Below are 23,916 nucleotides of genomic sequence, written 5' to 3' on the forward strand. Positions count from 1 at the left end.
TCCTCTTTGTAATGGAAACACCTTTAGAACTTTAATTATTTTATCAGTACCATCAGTGGATGCCAACTACAGGAGTCTGTGTACAAATCACAGAACAGCACCTTCCTGCACAGTAATTGTAATCTTGCATGGCGTTGTGTATATCTCGGGAAGAACAATTAGCATCAATCATATGCACACAATCCAAAATGTATGTAGTATTCAGTGATATCTGTGAGCTGATCACATCAACCATATGGAACCTTGTGTGACAATTATTGTATAATGATATTATAAACTCTATGACGCATTGCTTGCAATTTCTTCTGCTTCTCCAGCTCCTTCCCCCTCATTGCTAAATAAAGTCCCAGGATTCCTTTTGATAATGTGTGAGGTACAGTTTACATTTGAATTGCAGCCTAAATATCTGCCAGGGTTCTGTGGTTAACCCATTTGTGTCTTTTGGTTTCTGTTCTTGCTCTTGAGAAACAGAAAGACAGTTGTCTTTTCTGTCAATATTTACTACACAAGGTATAAGATATTTTCTTTTGCCTTTATTGTTATATATTGTCATATTCAAAATACATTGAGTCTAGGGAAGCTAGACACACTTTGTAATATAATTGCACATTGACATACTTTTAAGGCTTAAAACCAATAAAAAAGCAGTTTAAAATTAGAATATTACATCAGATCAATGAAATGTTTTATTGTACATTCTGATTGGTTTAATATGACTGAAGTCTTTCATCATCCATTTGACATGGTTACTCTTTTTTTAGAACTTAAAACCATTATTACTAAAATTATTTAAACAGTACTAAAAACTGTTCTAAATTTAAAAGAGCCAGAAACGTTATTTTGGGTACCAAAGCAAAATTCTTACTGGAAGCCCTGTAATGTATTCCCTATGAGGAGCTGGAAGACATTGCTGGGAATTGAGAAGTTTTGGCATTGCTGCAACCCACGTAAATTGTATTAAGCAAAAAACAAGAAAGGAAATTGAAAACTGCTGTGAGAATATCACTTCTTTAGCCAAATGCCTTAACCAAGTGTTGACATGAACAGAAAGCTGCAACAGAGGTATAATTACAATAATTCAACTAATTTTATCTTACCTGTGGTTTTTAAGGGTTTTTTAAATGAGTTTCACTGGAAATGTAAACACATTTTTACACTAGGTATTTTTATCATGTACGTTTAGCTTTTTTCTCTAGACATTTAATTGAATTTTACTTTTTCTGTATTCCTAAACTGAACGTTTTATTGCAGATGGGGGTTTTTCCCTATTAGTCTACCCTTACTTTTACTGTTCCAGATCCACAATTGCAGAATAATTTTACTTTATCACTCATCCTTTCTGTAAATTACCATCTTGTAAGCCTCACAGGACACTTGAGTCCCCCTCCACATTTTCTCTACATTTTCCTTTGTTGCATCTTTCCCTGTTCTCTCCTCTGCCTACCCTTCATCTCTCTGAAGATCTTGTTTGATAACTGGCTTCCAGCACAACATTGGATGTTCATCACTGGTGTTCTTTGGTTTCTTTTCTGATGTCTGTTTAGGTAGTTCAGGGACACAAGGAATGTCGAGCTTTTCAGTTGTATCTTATGGGAATCTACATATCGGAATTCTATACGGCATTCTCAGTCACAGGATACCGTCCTATCTGTCTTCATGTGTCTACTTGATTTATTACCACTTATTTTCACAGCCTTGGGATGAAACCAAACATCTGAGGAGCGATACAAACCCCCATGATGTTTTGTCTTTTTAATAAAGTCAACCGCCTGTGCGGAGAAAATACACATTAAGGCTTTAACTCTACTGGCTTTATGTGGAATATTAGCATATTCTGAGAAGCTCTTTTACGAGTCCCATTTTCGTTTTAATGCTCTACTTATGCCAGTCTTGCTCTTTCAGCATAAAGTACAAGATGACCCAAATCAAAGGATGAAGCATTTTTGCATCAGAAAATGTGAAGGACATCAATAGCTCCAAAACAAGTATTCATTATATTTTTGCCGTAGTCCAATACTCAAACATTAAGAAAAAACATTTTCTAAAGTACAAAATTGTTAAAAAAAAATTCTTCAGTATTTGTAGGTATTTTTCAGATGTGCTCACCTGCATCTTTATAGTTTTACTGCAGGTTGTGATTGAAATATTAGGTGATTTGTGTTTTTATGCCAAATATACAGTGGCCATTTAGGAAAATTGCATATGTTAAATCTCTTAGAAAGACATTTGTTTAAGTTTGGGACTATGTAAATCAATGAAATTGAACTTAATTAGAGAAAAAGAAAACTCGAAAGCTAAAAAACTGAAATTGTAATTCATTGATGGTAAAAAAAATAATAATAATAATAATAATAGGACCCAAATGCAGGTTCATAGACAAAAGTCTAACCAGATGAACTTTCCAGAACTCAGGAATATAATGAGACATGAACTGACAGCAAGACATAAGCTAAAGTCCAGACCAGACAGAAAGAACTATTTTGGTTATCTCACTTTTAATCATCCTCATTTAACCTTTAGCATAGTTCTGCACCTCTGAGCTATAAGCCTAAACACTACGAAAATTGAATTTTGAAATAATCCCTTACAAATAAAACAAACAATTTAAGATATAAACAGTCCAATTTACCTGTTTCTATTAAGATCTTTAAAACTGAATGTAACAAATGCACAAACTGGAAGTTAAACTAAAAGTAAGCATATCAGTGTAACTTGTAAATGAATATGTTCCATTTAATGGAGACCAAAGACTTTCCAGTGAAACTACACACATTTCAAACACTGAATTTATTATCCCCAATGGAAAATCTACATTTACAAAATCCTGCCCTATTGTACAAATTCTAATTGTTGTTGACCCTTAAAGTGAATCTAATGTAAACAGTTTGACAGATACACCTCTTTTCATCTGAACTGTATACTGCAAGGGCTGATGCATAGCTGCAGTATGTAATTCATTTTATTAATGAGGTGCTGGCAGGTATGGCCAAGACTCACACTGCTTCAATAGCCTGGCCAGCCTTAATAGCTACAATAACTCTTACTCTAAGTATCAGGTCCATGTAGTATAATCAGACCTTCCCTTCCATAAACACACACTTACATACAGACACAGATACACATTCTCTTCCCTACCAGCCGTTTTCTGAAATTTACCAAATGCTTTTTTCGTGGCTTGTGAATTAGCTTCAACCTTGAAGCTCAAAGGTTGAATCGTGTACAAGGGTTTCTCTTGTGCTTAAAATATTTACCATTCACTTCCCATAATCTGCGTTCGCGTGGCCAACCTTAGTCCCTGTAGCCTTTTATTGCTGTGGAAAAAGGACCAACTACTGAGAAGGCAGCTATTATTTATGCCCCAATGTCTGGGCCTGTGGAGAAAAAAAAACAAAAAACATCTAAAGCCTTGCAGAGTAAGTTTTCCTTTCTGAGCCTAGTAGTTGTTCCCCAAGAGGAGCTCAAGCTAAAAATATAGAAATGCAAACGTAGGCTGCCAGAGTTATCTATTCAGCATCATGCCTTTTACTAAGGGTAATCAAAAACACTAAACATTGGGAGGAGCTCCTCTTCGACTGAAGTTGAAATAAGTGAGTACGGTATGCACTCAAGCTAGATTCAGGATAAAACCCAAGAGTTCAGTCAGGGTTTAATAGTTAAGATTAGCCCCTGAGCAGTTTTTCTTTTACAGGGGATTCTATCCTGAAAGCATCCATTAAATGGTAACACCTCAAAATAAGGCAGGTTTTAAAGTTACAATCTGCTCATCTTAGATGGCCTGCCTCAAAACACTGAGCAAAATGTAAGAAAAAAAAAACAACATGAACTTGGGTCTAAAATAATTATGAAATAATGTATTTATTATTATTATTATCCAAATTTAGGAATAAACTGTATGCATTTTAGCATAAATCTACTCTTGTGTTATGAAAAAAAATGTAGAAGTGTCCCTGGGTATATTTTTATAGCTTTAGCCTCACATTTACCTTAAAGCTTTTTAAGATTGAGAACAAACCTTTTGTGAAAACTCAATAAGGAAAGGGACAATTTTCATTCCTTGGAGGGATTTTCTAACAGCTTTATTCTATTGCTATTGATCCTGTTTTAAAATGGAGCACAAAGGTTAGATTGTGTGATGAGCAAAGGAAATATTTCCTTGAGGGCAAGCATCTGGGGCAGCTGGTTAGTGGTTGTGTTTAGTGGTGAAATGGTGAAATATTGAACAGTGCTGACCATTCATTCTTCCCTATGCTCTGCACAGCTCAGACATAAAAGCCACGAACCACAGGAGAAATTAAAACATAATGCAAAGGTTCTTTCACTTATTGTTGGCTGGCTTATTGATGACCTGTCACTTTTGCTTGCTCCTGGAAAGAGTTACAGCAACACTTGTAGTAAAGTGTTGAACAGAAAAAGGCAAAATCATTAGAACCTAAGGCTAGTTTTATGAATTACACACAACCTTTAGTTTAATTAAATTTTAGTTGCAGAGGACACATTTTGGAGGATTCATAAAGACACAACGGCTTATTTCATTTGCATGGACCTCTTTGTCATACTTGACTTATGTTGTTCCCTGTGAGACTATTGAAGACAAAATATTTCTTCAAAACCAGCTAGTTCAAAACTAGCTGTAGGGTTCTTATTTTTGTGAACCATACAGCTGCTTCAGTTGCAGCATAGTGTTTGACAGAAATATCTGAAGAGCAGCAGCAATAAAGTCAGCCTGAAGTTATTGCAGCTCTGACCCTGTTTCTCCTACCATCATATTATCCCCCCACCACCCCTACGGCACCCCTTGCCCTTCCTTGAAGGTTGAAGTTAATTTTATTTTCTCTACAGCACCATGTTACAACAGAAATCATTTTAGTATACCTGTTCTTTTCTTTATGACAAGTCTATAGTACACATTGTTATTTTATTAAATAAACTACATTATAAATCTTCTGTAAAGTCATGCATGGCATAGTTACCAAGTGCTGCAAACTAGGTAAGGACTGGTAAAGGTATAGAGTATTTATACCAGTTTGGTGCAGAAGAATTGTTTAAGTTGCAGCTTCAAAACTACAAAAAATATTCCACTACAAAATGGTTGTAGTCTGAAGTATCATCAATAAGATTCCAGAGTCAGGTTTGGAGTAAGTGAAGTTTCTGCCGAATGCACAGAGCAGTTGTTAGGCGCTCTCCCTTCCCTTACCTGCTCGTTCACTCTACTAGTGTCCTTCACGGTTCTTTTGTTTACAACAGAGAAAGTCTGCAGTTTGAAAGTAATTGTGTGAAAACATAAGGAGCACTTCTGTTACTGTCATTACTGTCGCTATTTCAGGTAATGCTTTTTCAAAAGGAAAGTTGGCATGCTGAGAGGCGAGAGCCTCAGGTGTGTTAAGCATTAGAGTGAAGGCTAGGTGGCACAGCCCATTCTTCTGCAAATTAACCACCTGTTATGAGCCTGTTAGACTAAAATCCACTATTAGAACATTTACTTAGGATTGCTTCTAATAAGATCAGTTCATTTGAATCCCATATTTTGCTTTGGTCTTCCATCATTGTGCAAAGTCAGCTGAAACAATGCATTGTTTCAACTAAAAATGGCTGAATTTATGTCACTACTTTTGTAACAATGAATAAATCTTAGACATCAGAATTTCTAGAATAATTCATATATAATTTTAGCAAAAGTCCCATAACGTTATAAAAATAGGAAAAGCACTGTTACTATATTTTATTGCTGTTTATTGAGAAATGATGTATTCATAGACATCAAGTTGTTTTAATAGATTCTTTAGATTTAGTAAGTCCATCATTAGTTATAATGCAGGGCTTAGCCTGCTTACCACAAATCCTTTTTTCTCCTATAAGAAAACAAAGAGGAAGAGGTTAAATATTCAATCCAGTGTCCAAATGTGGGCTTTATAGAATGATTAGCTGAGGTAATTTGTTCTTTGGATCTAATTAATCCACTCTGACACAGAGAGCAATAATGCACAAGGGCACACACACACAAACACTCATGGTTTTGGAAATGCTGTCTCTTTTACACCTCTCTCTCCCGTAAACTGAGTCATGTCTTAGTGTTTTACATGGACCTCTAGTCACCCCTTTCAGCCTTACTCTGTAAATGATAATATAATATTTTAGACTGCTGCAAAATAAGTATAAGGCACCTTTCAGAGCAGTCTGTTCTGGTTTTCTCTTTAACATCTCTGAATAAATTATGAGTGGCACATTTAACTGTGAAATACTCATTTAATATTTCCTCTTCTCAAAAATTATATTTTTTATAAAGAGCCGATGACTGTGCTTTTATTTTCTGTTAAATTTGTTGCATATTTCTTCACATTTGTATCTCTAGGTACATTGGTAAACGTTGACTGACCTTAAAACAATATCCTACCCAAATTTTGGAATTTTCCATTTTTGGTGTGTTTTCAGAGAAATGTGATAAAAAACACTTGACTGATGTAGCATGTAATACCACACTGCAATTAGATTTTAAACAAACTTGCTGGACATTTAACTAAATTAAGCTAAATGAGCTACTAGCATACATTATGGAGCCTAATGGTGACAGCATGCTAAATGCTTTCAGTAAGAATGTTTGTGGCTACAGTACAATCTGCAACACTGCCAAGACGTAGCAGTTCACATAAATTGACAAAGTCAGGTGAACGTTATTCAGAGTTACAGCTGAGAGCCTAAGGTCCCTCCAGAGGAGCTGCAGACATCCCACATTCTTAGCTGCGAGTTTCTGACGATCAAACAAGTTACACCTTCTGGTTGAAAAAATATAGCATCAATACAAAAGCCAGTCTGAGGCTTAACTGAAGAAGTTAAGGGAAAGAAAATCAATATCATAACATGTTCTCTGACTTCTATTGGTTTATAACAGATAGATGGTAAAATATTTATTATTTTACTGTCTCTGTTCTGTTTTTGAGTAGCTGTTACCTTGGAAAGCCATTCAGTCCCACCCTTTGAAAATGGAAGTGCTCTGATAGCAGACACAGCACTGACTGCTCATAAATACTTCACACAACCTTACAGTAAAAGAAAACATCACTGTTTGGGCATTCTGTAGTTAATAATACTAATAATATACAGACGTTTTTGTCATGTTCCAACACATACTGCACCATTCCTGAGCCCACATAAGTTTTAGCTTCATAGGAAAATTGCATTGTTTTTGGTGGAGTTACTGGCATTATATAACGTAGTCCACTGACTGGGGTATAAAGAAATCCATAATCAGAATAAACGGAAATTAATCATTGATATGTACCAGTCTGGGTATTGACAAGTTTCACTTTTAAACTGAATAACTGAAAGAAAAAAAAAAAAACGATTCAGTGATACTTTAGATGCAGAAGCTGCTGATGCTACAGATTTATTAGAGCTATTGCAGCTTCCTAAAAAAATAAGTCATAGCAGAATATATACTTATTATTATCTTATTTGCAAGATCAAGTATTTGTTTGAAAGTTTCAAAGCTACTGCGTCAAACAGCATGCAGATAAATACAAAAACATTTTATTTTTCAACAATCATCAAACATTTTGGGGTTGCCGTAGGTGTTTCACAGTGAAGTTCTGGTTTATTCCTCCTCAGATCTTTTTTTTTTTTCCTAAGGATTTCCAGCAATCTCTTTGATCATCTCATAAAAACATCAAGGGTTTCATATTTACAGAAAAGATTAAGATTTCTTTTTTTCTTTTTCACATATTCAGAGGAAGGAAACAATCACAGTTCCCCCACAGCAAATTTATAACATCCTGTTAAAAGACACCTTTAAACATGACTGACCCACACCATAGACACAAGGGCACAAGTGCTGCTTTATTGATGGGAGCAACCAAAAGTCATTCCTTCATAGAGCTACATCTAAAATGGAGAATGTAAAAAAGCATCACCAGAGATAAGAAAGGGTCCCTGCAGGGAAGGAGTTTTAATATTAAATAAATGTAAAGCCAATGATCTGAAGACAGATGAAGTGACAAAGATGTGCTTTGTGTAAAACATACTAATATGATGGATTAATGAGTGCAGTGTCTGATAACTCCCTACTGTTCATATAAAAGATGAGCGCAGATGAAAGAGAGGTTGGAGTCATTCAAGGCACATGAGATCTAGTGACTTTACTCAATGGCAAACATCTCCTGTGATGTATGGAAGGCTCCTACTGAAAGAAGTGTTTGGTGTTTAAGAATGTTTAAGATGAAGACATGTTTGATTTTGAGTATCCTGGTCATTTAAGAAGAACTCCCTGATGCTTTAGGTGTATGCATTTGTCTTTAGTCACATTTATTACTGTGATAGTGTGTTCACATGACTGAATAACAAGGCAATCGCACAGCTGCAGCTGATCCAGGATACTGCTGCACTAAAACCAGGGAGATGGAGCACATCACCCCAGCTCTGAGGTCCTTCCACTGGCTCCCTGTAGCTCATAAAATAGACTTTAAAATACTTCTGTCAGTTTATAAATCATTGAATGGCACAGCACCAAAATACATTAAAGAGATCTTTGATGAACATGACTTTGAGACCAACTGTAGGAAATTGGGCATCTACTGTAATTTTGATTTCAGTGTTGTTTTTTTTCTCTACTAAAGCTTTAGCTTCCTACAGTTTGAAATATAATCTGATATAAATATGCATTATTATAAAAGTGGTTATAGGTCACCTTTATTGTAAGCATTGCTGCAATGGTCTTAATAATTTGAAGAAAAAAATTGTATTCTTTGCAAAATTCCAAAAATGTTCTACCATGAGGTTTGAACAGTCACACACTGCCCAGAAAATACACTAAACCCCCTCAGGTCAGGTTCCCCCATTGAGAAAGTCCTGTGTGGATAATGTTTTAATCAACAATACATTTAAAAAAGAAAATAAATAGCTGACTACCTGGTGGATAGATTCATTTTTTATTACTTTAAAATGAGCAAATAATATTAAATATTAATCACATTGTAAAATCTCAACTCAAGTTCAAGCCAACACTTTTCTTAAACACACTAAAGCAGTTTAGCATTTTCTTCTGAGAATGTGAAGAATTATTGTGATGATTTAACAGGAACACATTTGGTCCCGTTTGACCCAGCAGTGGTTTATATAAAACTTTAACCCTTTTAATTTATTAAACAATCCAGACTCGCACAGCTATGCGACAAGGAGGGCTCTATAAATATTACAAGCAGAGTTTGCTCTGCCACACTCATATTAAATCATACAGAGAAGGATGTATATGCCCTTATTAAATAATAATGTCTTTGTGGGCCTGCAAAATGTATAACTGTGTATGCAAGATCCCTTCTGTCCTCCTTCTTCTTGGCTCAAATAAAGAATGCTTTGTCCTCTCGTCCATCAGTTTTGGCTTCCAAACTGAATAAAGACACAGTTCCAGAACCAGTGCTTGTTTAGCAGCGTTTTTGTGTGTTTCCCCAAATTCAAACCAGTCATAACATTAGCCTGGTAAAAAGCAGCTCCTTGTTCTGTGTTTTGCTTCGTACAGAGGATGTGGACCCGTGGTTATTGAGAAACAATTGCTTGTTGGATTCTGTAAAAGTTATAAATTATACCCAGATGCTAATGTTTTACCGTGATGTATGTAATGCAGTTCAGTGCTATGAAGCTTACCAGATATTACCTGGGCTGTAAGCAACCCCCAGCCCCAACATTAATGTAAAATAATAAAACATGATATTGACAGCCTATGCTAAATTGTACATAAAGCAAAGAAGTTAAAAACATGACAATAAAAAATAAATATGGTCAGTCTTATTAAAATTCAGCTGTCAACACTTGCGTCCTTGCAAATTCAAACTTTTTTATTAACACAACCTTTTTTTTAAAGATTTGTTGAAGTATATCTGAAAAGAGGTGATTTACACTCCCACAAAATATGAGTATTTCTTGACTTGGTTTTGAGTTATGAGTCAGTTTTCGCTCTCTCTTCCGGTTTGTTTAGTGTTGGTAGGTCAAATATTTCAACTGCATTTTATTCCATATCACAGTTACCATCAGAATTTCAGTGCAACCACAAAGGTCATTTTAAGGGGTCTTGCAGTAAATCCTGCTTGCCAATTATGCATTTGGCAAGTTGGATGGACATGTATCATTGCGACTAAGCTGAGGTGGTGGGGTCATTTTAATGCTGGAAACGAAAACAGAAGTAAGGAAAATGTGGTTTAATCCTAACTCTGACCATCATTATACTACTGATCATGTGGTTTTAATAATCACCATTTTACAATTTTAAATCTATAACTTGCAAAAAATAAAATTCAATGCCGTCTTAAATAGTGCGATGCAGTGGTGAGAGTGCTTCATTGTGCAGTTCAATAATCTCAAGACTATGCTGTGGAGTTTTTCGAGAGGTACTGAAACAACTCAGTTTTATGTGAAATGAACCCGACGATACATTAGTAGGTCACATTCTGATTGAGACTGGGCCTCCAAAGGAGAAAGCTGCTCACTTGTTTCCCATATTTCATCATCTTTTTTTCCCCAAGTTTCTTGCCTTCTGCTAAAGTTGAAACTTATTCAAGTGCTATCCCTTAAAGCGTTTTATCAGACAGAGCTACCTCCTGCGGAGCTGCTGAAGTTTTTACACAACTTATTCACATTTGTGAAGAACTCTTCAAAAAATCTCCAAGAAATTTATGAATGTGATTCATTTGGCAGAGCTTCAAGCCCATGAGAATGCACAACCACTGATTTGTATGCGGATGAGAACGTATGTGGAATACACCACATTTACAACAACAATAAAAAATCAAGTGTAATATTCCTATAATTTTGTAAATAATCAAAGCATCACTTGCATTACATACAGTGATCAGGCAATCTAATGTAAAAAAACAAAAGCCTTTCACTTCTAAAAGAATATCTGGGGATCTAACAGTCAGCCAGAGGATCAGCAGTCAAGGGAGTGTGTGTGTTTTATGGTTAAAAATACACACATATACAGGGAGGAGCCTGACAGAAAGAGAATAAAAGACAAAACTGTGTGTGTAACTAAACGCCTCTGTCCTCGTCCTGCTGGGTCCTGCCAGGGGAAAATTCCTCCACTCTCTGCTCCACCAACCAAGAAGAACCGCAGCACAGTGAAGCTATGCTGCTCACGTCCGTGTCTATGAGCGTGTGTGTCGGTCTGTATGACTTTGTGTTTGTCCACTCGGAGGCGGCGAAGTGTGACGGCCTGGTCACTCAGACCGTGGAGACTTATGAAGCGAGAGCAAGCCAGCTGTTCAATTTGGCCTCATGGGCAGACAGAATGAAAAGTGGAATACTGAAGAGAAATAGTCAACATACGACGTGTGCTGTATGGATAAGTCCTCTCTCTGTAGCTACTATTTTCTGGTCAGGCAATGCCACGTTTTAGCTGCCAGAAAGTATCATGTACTTTCTGGAACCCATGCAAAATCTTGGGGGTGTTTAAAGGATGCCATTACTCCTGCAAAGATCAGCTTAGTGAATGTCGCTGTAATCTTTTAGGTGTTATGGATCAAAACAAATAATACAGTCTCACCACAGAACAGCTTTCACGTTTTTGTTTTTCCCAAAGGTTTAGAAAGAAGAGATGTTAGTGTCAAATTTAATGCCTTAAAAAACTTTTTTTTTTTTTGTTTAGAAATGTGACAGAAAAGTGTGTCTCATCCCTCAATGGATCAGTTTTCCTTCCTGGAAAAACATGCTCTTGGATGTTAGACTGCAGCCCCAGCAGACTGTCAAAATTTCACATTCAGGAGGAGCGGTGGGGTTTTTGTCTTGACCGTCCGAGTCATGTCTGTGTACCTACGAGTCTAGCTTTTTTGCAAGTGCGACATTGCCAGGGATGAGAGCCTGCTCCTCTAAATCCAGTATTGATACTTAAGTACTTTTAAGTGCTCCTTCAGGATCATGGGACAGTATAAGTCTTGTTCCTGGGTGATTTTAGGATGTCTCAGGAGATGTATAGACAGGTTGGGACTTCTTCTGTAGTAATCCAAAGACTGCTCCAGTCTGTATTAATGAAGAAAGAGCTGAGCTAAGATGATAGGAAACCTTTCAATGTAGCAGACTGTCAACATTTATACATTCATCTATGGTCATTATGTTTGGATCATGACCGAAAAACAAAATCCTGAGTTCAGAGGCTGAAAGCTCCGAGTTGTGTCTTCTGCTTCTCCACATCCACAGTGGGTCTGTCCCAGATCCAGGCTTATAACGGGATGGAAGAAACTAGATTTTGTGTGAAAGCAGCCAGACATGATAACGTGAGTAACTCTTGTTAACCCTTTTGTCCAGAAATGGGGTCCAACTGACCCCACACACGTAAAATTTGTATCATTTGCCATAGTCCTCTACATTTGCCTCAGTCCTCACGCACAAGGGTTAAGAAACAGAAAAAAAAAATACATACACGGCATGTACCCACGCATGCATCCCTGTGCATGCGTGGGTTTTCTCCGGGTACTCTAGTTTCCTCCCACAGTCCAAAAACATGACTGTCAGGTTAATTGACCTCTCCCCTAGGTGTGAGTGTGTGTGTGCATGGTTGCACACACACACCATGCCAGTCTGTTGTCCTGCAACAGACTGGCGACCTGTCCAGGGTGACCCCGCCTCTCGCCCGGAACGGTAGCTGGAGATAGGCACCAGCAACCCTCCCGACCCCACTAAGGGACAAGGGTGTAAAAAAAATGGATGAATGGATGGGTTTTTGCACTGAGCAAAGCGGAAAGATTATTCTCTTTTTTTCATAAATGTAATTTTTTTTCTATCATTCTGCTACTTTCCAGCAGCTGGGGACCTGTAGCAACTCTCTGACATCTAATTCTTTTCCCTAACATTAATTCCCTCTCTCCAAGAACTGAAAAAAAGATTGATCCTCCCTACTTTTTGTGTGTAATGATTTATTTACTGTATAACATTTTTTTTTTCTCTGCTGTTGCCCTGATTTGCATGCTGAGTACCTCTGCAACTCAGTAGGGGAGGTGCTAAATAATTTACATCTTTAAACCAAGTCCCTTATACATTCTCTTTTTTTTATTCATTTTGCCAGATGACTGTCATCGCAGTCCTATTCTTCTTGTGTCAGTGTGATGTCCATCTCTCGTCTTCTCCGTTTTAATATTCTCAGAGAGTTTTCACAGGCTCTCTGCTCTGAATGCATGAAGTGTAAGAGGGAAGGAATGACAGCAGCTAAGAACAACCGTTAAAGCAGGAACAAACTGGAAATAATCTTCTTTCTTCTCTTTGCTCTCTGGTTTGTGTTGTCTGTCTTTTGTTGTTCCCCTGTGCTCACTCCTTCACCTCACTAACCAACACTTTGATTGTCTCTCTTTGTTTCTTTCTCCCCTGTCTCCTCAGATCCCAATGCGCTGGGGCAGCATGGCACCGACCATGCCTTGATTGGAGGAGTGGTGGCTGTAGTGGTCTTTGTCACCTTGTGTTTAATCATTGTTCTGGGAAGATACCTGGCCAGGCATAAAGGTAAAACCACAATGGGCCAGACCTCAAGGCCCATTGAATCAGTGGAGCATGCTCTACTTGTCAAATGTTAGACTGCGGCTTTTCTTTCTTTTCAAAGTTACCGCTGGATTAGGATAGAATGCGTTTTGCACACTTGGGAAATGTTATGTAAATGACTTTGATTTGAGCTGAATGTTTCTACACTTAGTCGCCTCGTAATTGAATGCCCAAAGTTTTATATTTAATTGGGATTTTATGCAAAAGATAAAATATTGAAATGGACGTAAAACGATATATGGGTTTTCAAAACTTTTTAAAAATTAAAAATCTTAAAAGTGTGACTTGGATTTGTATGTAGTCCATCCTATCGGAAACTCCTAAATGGTTAGTAAAGTCCAGAGGACCGCAAAGCACTTTAAACTACATTGAGTCATTCACGCACGCACACACACATTCACACACAGATGGTGGCAAGCTACTACACTGTAGCCACAGCTGCCCTGGGGCAGTCTGACAGAGACGAGCTGCCACCAGGCCCTCTGACCACCACCAGCAAGTTAGGTGGTTGAAGTGTCTTGTCAAAGGACACAATGACTGAAACAGAGAAAGTGGGGGTTTGAACTGGCAACCCTCCAGTTATTAGACAGATTCCTACCACAGTTGCCACCACTGATCCAGATAAATGTATTTCAGAACAACCAGCATTCTTCAAAGATTACCAAATTAGTAAATAGTGAACATTAGTACATTTACTAATGTAAATGTACATTAGGTACATAAATTATATTAATCCGAAATTGAACCAACAATTAAACATAATGCATAACAAATAAGTCAATTACTACTTTTATATTGCATTGATGAGTTTTACTGTAATAATTTTAAGAGTAGCATAGATTTTTTTTTCAACTAAGTCCATTTTTTATTGCAGCAAATGCAAATAATAACATATTTTTGCAACTTCCTCTAAAAAGAATTTCATTTGAGCACATGCTCAAACTCGGTTAAAAGAAATCACAGGGAGAGTGCTTATCTAAAATTTAAAGGTGATGGTCAGAATTCAGCAGCAATGCTAAAACATTTGGCCCTGAGCACAGCATCGCTGTATTTTAAGTCTTGTCAGTCTGAAAATGGCCTGCCTGTTTGTTGATGCTTTTGGGTTGTGTCTGCAGAGGGCTTTACTCACATTTACCACACTATCCCAGCTTCTCATCACTCTGTCTATGAATAATGTAGCATCACTGATGTTGTCTTCAGATGTGCTGTCTGCCCCAGGCAGCCAACGCCATGCAGGGCTGCTCAGTATTTGTTTTCCTTGAGATGGGTTTGTTTTATCCCCCCCCCCGTCTTCTGCAGGAACATACTTGACGAACGAAGCCAAAGGAGCGGACGACGCGCCCGATGCCGACACAGCCATCATCAACGCTGAAGGCAACCACGCACACGCAGAAGAAAAGAAGGAATACTTCATTTAGACTGCATAGGGAGCTGTGCTGCTCTCTACCTTTTCTTTCAGTCCCTCTATTTCTTATAGTCTCTCTCTCTCTGTCCCCCACTTTCGTCTTCACCTGTGGCCACTGCCCCCTTTGAGTCAACACAGCCCGCAGGCAGAGATGTTCCCCGAGCTTTTTATTATTATTATGTCCTATGGTTCAGCATTTTCCCGTATTACATTTTACTGTTTTTTTTTCTTGTTGTTTTTTTTCTGTCCTTTTTGGGAGATATTTTTTTATCTTCCACATGCAGTTTGATGCTGCTCCTGAAGCTCTACCCATTCTCACGTTTTTTGCTCGTCTAGTGACACGAACTCCTGGAAATCTATATCTCTGCCATGGCTGCTTCTTACATGACCTCTTGTTCACCCTCTTTCGTGTTTCCCACCAAGCAGACACGCTGCCACACGTTGTATCTCATGCCCCCCTCACATATCTCACGTCAACAAGGTGCCTAAAAATACAGACGCCATCGAACTTCTTTCAATGCCTTCATGTGTCGCCTGTCAGTAGCAATGTAAATGCTATATGTAGCTCATTTCAATGCTTAGCTCACAGCTTTTAATTATACATTGCGTCCTTTTTTATTTGAATGATCTGTGCTGTTTACGCCTTATCCGTGTCTATCACACTGAATATGGTACTTTTAGATGAACCACTGCGCCCGACCTCCCCATCCCCTCTGAATAAACTTGTAATTAAGCAGTGGACCCTTGTAAGATAAGACGAAGGTTTTGTGTAACACTGTAGCAAGGTCCGTCAGATAAGTGTATAATATGATTTTCACTATTAGGGTAGGAGTAATAAGGGTTAGTGCGGTGTTGTTTAGAGCAAAGACCCACCAAAAATATTTGAAAGAGTAGATGAGGCTTTATGCTAAATCTGCTGTCCCTATGTACTTTACTCTGTACATCCCTGCACCATGCAGACAGCAGTTTAGTGAAACATTTTAAACCCTATCTGGACATCTTACAGTAGTCTGTGTTTTACATTAATGGTTCAGATGTACAGAAAGAAATCTCCACGTCTCAAAATCTGTAAAAATTGTATTGAAATTCTTTTAACTTTTCACATTTTAATAATTTACTTTCTGTTCATATCATAATAAAGTCATTTTGCAGCTTAAAGGCCTCATGAAATATACAGTGAACAATTTAAGGTTTCTGTAATAGCAAAATAAAACCATAGCAGTGTGTCTTGGTGTTATCCTTTTTAGCCATCTAAAAAGGATATCACCTCAAATCTATAGTTTGAGGTATTGGGGCATCGATAGTTTGAGGTACAGGCAGAAAGGATAACAACATATTTTGACTATGTGGGATACGCTAATGGACGTCTCTCCATTGGTTTTCGTCGTAAACAGCTGCAGCACTGGCTGTAAATCAGTTGTAGTGTCCACCTTTAATCCTTAGGTTTCAATTCAAATATTCACATAATCAGGGTAGAGGTTTTGGTGATCCAACACGTTGTCTTTTTTAGTTAAAAGATATAATATAATATAATATAATATATAATATAAAACTAGTGTTTGCTAGTTCGTCCCATTGGATTCAAAGATTGTACCATAAAGTTGATCAAAAACAAAAAGACAGCAGCCTTTCACTTGTAAATAATAAATCCTGTAATATAGGAGACGACGATTTGCAGGAAAAAGCAGTAATGCACGCCCATTACTTGTGTCCGCGCTCTGTCAGTGAGGTCAGCTGGACTTATAGCTCATCCTCTAAAACAAGCGTTTTTTTACCTTGCTCATATTCTTGAAATTTAGCCTCGTGGAAAACTGAAGAACATTATCAGTTCTTAGTAGGTAACTGATAATGAAGCTTGGACTGCCACTGTACAAGTTATGTTTCACTAGTTTTTGAAGAGCAAACTTAGTCAGTCTTTTTATTTCCCATTTAGTCAGTCACAGTTCCATTTCATGAGGTCTTAAAGTAAAAAAAATGAAATTGGAGAGAAATGTTAAGAGTGCTGGCTAATAATCTGCTTGGGTCCCATTTCCAAAATGTAAAAACTGGAGGCAAACAGAAAAGCACAAAATTTGACAGAATGAGTTACTGTGTTCCTTTGCCAACAACTAAATTGCCTTGGGAACGGTTCTTTTAATCAAAAAGGTAATGGAAAGATGAAAGTGCATCTTTTTGAAAATGTAAGCTAAGTAATTTTTTTATATTAAAAAACTCAAATATTGTTGGTTTAAACTGTATCCCACTCCCTGTTATATATTGTGTCTGCTAAAATGTGGTTGACTGTAAAAAAAAAAAAATTGCTGTTAAATTCTGGACTCCTGTATTCCTTCAAATGTATATTTGCCACTATTACTTTCATTTATAAGACTTTTTAAAAATTCTGTTTTGTTTTTGTGCAAAGCATGTACATAATGTGTAAGAACAACACTTTGGTACTACACATTAGCATGATTTTTATTCTTTCTTTTTTACTTTTAATTTATTTAAACTAAAGTTATTGACCAGAGAATCACTACAGAAGTACATTGTTTTGGTACTGCAGGTCTGAAGAATAAAATATTACAATAACAATCAAGTTTAATGATAAGTCATATAAATGTTGGCACAAATTGATGTTAAAAAGGCTATTTATACGTAACAAAAGAAAATGTATAATTGCTTATATACCCATTGCCCAAAATGAAAACTACAACATATTTCAAGAGGAATCAGCTAAAATGTTACCTTTATGTTGGTGGCAAAAAAATAACGATACTCATTTGACACTCACTGACCACTTTATTAGGTATACTTGTTTATTCAGTTAACACAAATACCGCATATTCACATATATCACATGGCAAAACTTCTAAACACTTAGATGTCTTTACGTTGTGAAGACGTCTTTCTGAAGTTCAAACCTAGCATCAGAATGAGCAAGAACATTTTAATTAGTTTGAACGTGGGATGGTTGCTGGTGTCAGATAGGCCGGTCTAAGTATTTTAGAAATTGTTGATGTACAGAGATTGTCATGCTCAACTTGCTGAATATTTTGAAAATGATTTGCAAATAGTATAATTTGTGTGGAAAGAAACATCTCGTTGATATCAATGCTTGGAAATGAATGGACAGACTAATTTGAGATAGTAGAATAATAATAATAACCAGGAATGCAGAATAATATCTCTGAACACTCAACATGTTGAGCTTCAAACTTTGAACAGATGGGCTACAGCAGCAGAATCCCACATTGGGTTCCACTCCTGTCAGCTAAGAGCTCAAAACTGAGGCTAGAAATCACAGCTTCACCAAAATTGGACAATGGGAGATTGGATTGCCTGGTCCAGTGAATCTCAATTTCAATTGCAGTATTGAGATGGTAGGAGCAGAATTGCATCAAACAACATGAAAACCATAGACCTAACTTGCATCAACAGTTCCGACTGCTACTGGTATAATGTTATGGGGATACTTTTTCTTTTCATCCATCAATTCTGTTTTTGTATTGATTTAAAGGAATTTGGCTGACTTAGTCTCCTGTAAAAGTGTGATAAAAACCAACAGCAGTAATCTACTTGGATGAAACAAATTATTACCAAGGGCAATAAAAAAGTAGGCCCTGCTGTCTCCAGTTTTGTGGCCAGTTTACAACTTTATGCAAATATGGTTGAATAGCAAACTGTCTTACTCTGTATGGCAATGTTGGACTTCGTAACTGGAGAGAATCACATGTTAGAAATCCTTAGATCAATATCAGCATATTTTTTTTCTTGTCAAAGTGTATGTAGGGATAAATATTTTTTTAGGTATTGTTAATTACCACAATGTCGTTGTTTCACACGTTTGTGCACTTCAACCTTCACCACGCTGTTAACAGATTTAACTTTGTTTTAAAAAGCTCTTACGGTTATCTGTCACTTTTTTGCAGAAGAAATCATTTAGATATAAAGCTCACATTTTCTGTTGCATTCCATCTGTGTGCCCATCTTAGAAATGAGACAAGTTAGGACATGATATTTAACAAAAGGTCTGCAGTGATGAGTTGGTGTTGGCATTGGAAAAGAAAAGGTGCCATTTACTGAATTATGCACTCTGGCCGTTACAATTTGATGGATATTTCTTAGTAAATGTTAAAATGTGTGTGTGTGTTTTTTTCTTTTCTTTAGGAACCAACTGTAAATATTTGGTTTGAAATGAAAGTACTGAGTTGATTTATTGCAATGGCTTTTTATAATCAATAGACCAAACTTAAATCTTGTTCAATTTTGTTTTGATGGTTTTTTTTCTAACAGCTTCACTCTTGCCACCATTCACTCCTTTATTATACAGATCCAATTGTAGCTGGTCCTTTTTTAATTTCTTCTTCTTTTTTTCATGTTTAATGTTAGTTGAAGAAACTAAGCTTTAAAACAACTAATTACCCATTTTATGTCGGTTTGATAAGCAAGATTATGGACTTTAAACTCCATTATTAAAATCACAAACTTGTACGACTGCAATGCCATGTTCTTTAAGCGGCAGGCTATTTCTGTCATTTTTGGTTCTCTAATTTCCTGGTTTATATAGCTACCCCGTTTTCTTTCGCTGAAGGTGCGGGTGAGGTTGTGCATTTATGCAGATTAAGCAGCACAATCCTGGCTGCAATTTTGGCAGGAAATTGCTCGCAATTTTATGACCAATTTTCACGTTGGCTGGGACGTCTACACACCAGTGCAAATTTGCAAAAAAACACCCTTTTTACCTGTTTTGCTACAGGTCATGTTGTCTATAGCCTGCACAGGTTTACAGCCAGGTACAAAACAGCTGTTTGCCTGAAGTTAAAGAATTAGATGAGTTATCCCAGCATTATTTTATCCACCAGTTGAGAATTGTCTGTCAAATAATCAAACCTGGAGCAGAATAATGTTTGCCTGTTTCTGTGTGGGCTTGTAAAATACACAGGAAAAAGGACAAGTTGCTCTCTATTAAAGAGCAGATGCAGAATTGTGTTTTGTAAAGAAAATTCTATCTGCAAAACTGGACATTATGATAAATGAGCTAGCTCTTTATTATTTATCTGTATCCGCTTCCTGCCTACCTGCTTCTTTTATGCATTGGATGAAAGCTAATGTGTTTTTAAAGGGTAATTTGGCTTTTTTGAAGAGATGTTTGTGGATGTTACTATCAGTAATAGCTCCCATACCTGTACCAGATTGATGTCGTTGGCAAACAAGTTTTCAGAGCAATGGAAGGACAACATTTAGTCACACAGTATGTTTTAGCTATTTAAGATCACCCAAAATATATTTTTTTCATGTTAGTAAGATACAGTCCTTTATCAGTGGATACTAATTAGATGCAATTTCACAGTATTGTCTCCATTTTATCAGCCAAACAGCTTTCCTGTTGCGACACTGACGTTATATTAGTGTAATCATTACTAATTGCTAAAATAATGGTGCATCTTCAGTGTGAGGTCTTATAAATTGGTCTAATCAGGTCTAATTAATCTAATCTTAAAATGTTAAGTTTTAATTTTAACTTATAGCAGAACACCACAAGACAGACGTCTGTCTGCTGCAGGTTGGGGAACTAACACTAATAATAATTTCACAGAATGACACATAAGGAAATCTGAACTATCCCTTTAAAAATGTTGCATTGTTACTGGAGCAAATCACATTCTCTTTCTCAAAGTCCCCACCATTATGTAGATTTGACTCTCAAGAAGCATATTGAATGTTCATATTAATGAAAAATGTTATCAAGTCACTAAAGGTTGATGTGAAAATGATATCTCTTCTGGCTTAGAATCGGCTTTTTTGACTTTGGTTTTAAATAATTCAGGATTTTGTTTTGACACAGTTTCCGTGCCCTGGCTTTCTCTCCACATGCCTTTGCTGTACAGTTTACCTTCAATCCAGCTCTTTGTTCCTCCTGAAATATCAATGCAGACATCAATCAGCCCAGTTTCTATATTGCCGCATTGATCACGTGTGACATAATCGCATGTAGTGATGCGCTGTTATTATTTTTATCAGTTTTGTTTCTTTTGCATCTCAGGAATATATTTCATTTAGGATTTCCTTCCTTTTCTTTTTTTTTTTTTTGTTGGTGATTTCCTGTTTTAAAATGGGGACATGTGAGCACTTATCACTCTACTCGTCCCTGTATGCTGACACCATGTATTTGTTTAAGATTACCACGATGTTAATAAAATTATTCAGTGATTCTTCAGTAATCCTGTCACCTTGCTGTCATTAAAAACGTTTTCATTAGTCTTTTTGATAACTTTTGTTAAAGTCACAATTTACCGCTTAAAGCTCTTGTAGGTTTTATTGATAAGGGAAAGAAGCTCTGCTGATGCACTGCAGCTATTTATACTTTGGAAACATTTAAATTGTCCTCATGAGGAGTCCTGCATGCATGCACACACACTCACACACACACACACTATCCCCAGTAACATTCCAGCAAAAACACCAACACATGCACAGAAGCATGCTCATATTTTTTATTCAGAGGAATAATTCATGTTGTGTTTCAACTGCATGTCTGGGCTCTGTGGCCCCGATGTGTTGGCGCTCAGTTTGCCATGTGCAGTCTTTAGATGACTTGGGAGTCTCTTGCTATATTTGCTGACTGTCTACACAATAGTACTCCTGTGAAAACAGCTGTACCTGAAACAAGCAGAATATAAAGGCACTTAAACAATCTCAGGAAATTAAATGTGTACAGGAAAAGAACGAGTCAGTGAGGCTGAAAACATTCATTATGGGCTCTGTTAGATTAACAGTGAACATAAGCGTACAGCTGTTTTCACTTACAATTACATACAAACCAAACTATATAAAATTAGGCAGCACTGTTGCCTTGCAGCAAGAAGGTCCTTGCTGCAAGAAGGTCCTTGCTGCAAGAAGGTCCCAGGTTCGAATCCCCCAGGTTTTCTCTGTATGTTCTTCCAGTTCATGTTCTCTCCGGCTTCCTCCCAAACCACAAAAAACATATGACTGTCAGGTTAATTGGTCCCTCTAAATTGTCCTTAGGTGTGAAAGTGTGAGAACCATTTATAGATGCCTATCAATAAATTAAACTATCACTGAAGTTTAATTGAGTTTAATTGATTTTCGTCGCCCTATTGAAAAAAGGAACAAATTCACAGATTCTTTAATTCTAAAGAACATTTCTATTCAATACTTGATATAACAGAGTAAAAATTAAACTTGCATTTTGGCACCATTCCTTTAGAGTAATATGTTGCAATGAGGTAAACATTTTAAATCCATTACTCGTGATCAGATTCACTTTGTTGATTCAAGGCGACTTTCTCTGATAGTGGCAAAAGGACACACCCTTTACATCCTCACACTCACTTGCATGAAAAGAGTGAAGAATGTGCGTACATTTTGGGAAGGATGTAGCACATAAAAACAGGTATAAGCATATGAAGACAGAGAGAGTGAGAAAGTGATGATGCACCCAAGCTTGAAAGACAGAAGGAAGAGCCATCCAGCGTTTTCAGGAAGTCAAAGGATGATGACTGAGGGGGAGAATTAGGTAATAGCAATAAGATGTCATGTTAGATTGAAGAAAGCAGCTGCAATCAGCCCATCTGTCAGGAATAAATGTAGCCTGGAGAGGGTTGCAGTTTTGCAGCTGAAGTATGATTCCTCCACTGATGGAAAGGGAAGGGGGGTCAGTGAAAAACTCAATTACCTCTCAATCAATTGAGCTGGTTTCTTGAACTGGCACAGGCGGCTCAAGAAAGACTGCAGAAAAAGAAATGGTTTTCATGGAAAAGCTAGTTTGCATAAATGATTTTAACCCAGCCATTTAAGCAACTTTCCTGCCTGAGCAAATTTTTTTCCTGAAGAAAACTTGCCTTAATGGACTGAAGATTTCATATGTTGTGAACCAATTCTTAGAAAGTTCGAGCAATGACTAAACTAAATCAATCTCACAAATGACTTTTATCAGTAAACACCAGCCAAAATAGTTCAATAAATCATTACATTAAATTCTGTAACAATTGTGTTTCTGATTAAATATGGTTCAGAATGTTTCCGCCTAAGTTTCATGGCAGCTAAATTTCAAAAAGTAGTAGCTCTGAACAAACATTTTAATTCACAGTTATTGTAAGTTGGTGAGGTTTTGATTTCAATTTTAGATTATAATTCTATCAATAAATGTACAAAAACAAATAAAGAGATCTTTCTGAAAGTTCAGAAGAGAAAGAATTAACATTTATTTAAATGTGAATAATAACTTTCTCTAGGTTAAATGTTGTTAAAAATGACAATCTGGTAAAAGTTGACGGTGTGATCACGTTTTAAATGCTGCCAGCATACACAGTTTTAGACAAGCAGTTATATAATTGCTGTTTTGTTGTGGCCACATTAGTGACAAGAGAATAAATCAGGGCAAAGAACGCACTGATTGTTGCAACTATTTATCACAGTCAACAAAAGACTTCAGCCGACAAGCTAAAAATGTTCAAGTCAGGAGTCGTGACGTAAAGCTTGGAACCAAAATGAAAGACTGACATTTGTTTCATAATAAGGAGCAGAAATAAGTATCCCTAAATGAAATGTGACAGCAAGGTTAGGTTATAAACCAGTATCTCAGAGTGCAAAGAGAGCATTAATCAGAGACGCACCCAAGAGACCCAGAGTCATTCTGGAGGAGCGGCAGAGATCCACAGCTCAGGTAGGAGAACCTGTGGATAAAAACTGTAAGTCATGCAGTCCATGAATATGACCTATATTATGAGAAACATGAGTAAAGACACTGTTAAAACAAAAACATATATACTTGAAGTATCACTTAGAAAATGCTACAAACCAGAAAACCCACATGTGGAAGAAGGTGCTCTAGGCATATGAGATAAACATTAAACTATTTGAACTACATCCCAAACAGTATCTGTGTTGAAAAACTACCACTCTGTTTCACTATGAACACAACATCCCCATCCCAAAGATATGAACTTTGATGTTCACAAATGCTCTTTATCCAAACAATGGGGAAAGTTGTTGGTCTGTAGGTG

At 36.9% G+C, this 23,916-nt stretch overlaps 1 protein-coding gene across 3 annotated transcripts in view; it reads left to right on the plus strand.

Moving 5' to 3' along the window:
• Positions 1–21,107, plus strand: part of cadm2a (cell adhesion molecule 2a) — a 224,450-nt gene extending 203,343 nt beyond the window's left edge. For all 3 annotated transcript variants that reach the window (XM_008427171.3, XM_008427172.3, XM_081615347.1), the window contains 2 exons: positions 13,348–13,470; positions 14,806–21,107. In XM_008427171.3, coding sequence (XP_008425393.1) covers positions 13,348–13,470; positions 14,806–14,924 — 242 coding nt within the window. In that variant the 3' untranslated portion in view covers positions 14,925–21,107. The remainder of the gene's footprint in view (positions 1–13,347; positions 13,471–14,805) is intronic.
• Positions 21,108–23,916: the final 2,809 nt, after the last annotated feature.

This window comes from Poecilia reticulata, chromosome 14 (assembly GCF_904066995.2).
Source record: "Poecilia reticulata chromosome 14, P_reticulata-male-v2, whole genome shotgun sequence".
NCBI lineage: Eukaryota > Metazoa > Chordata > Actinopteri > Cyprinodontiformes > Poeciliidae > Poecilia > Poecilia reticulata.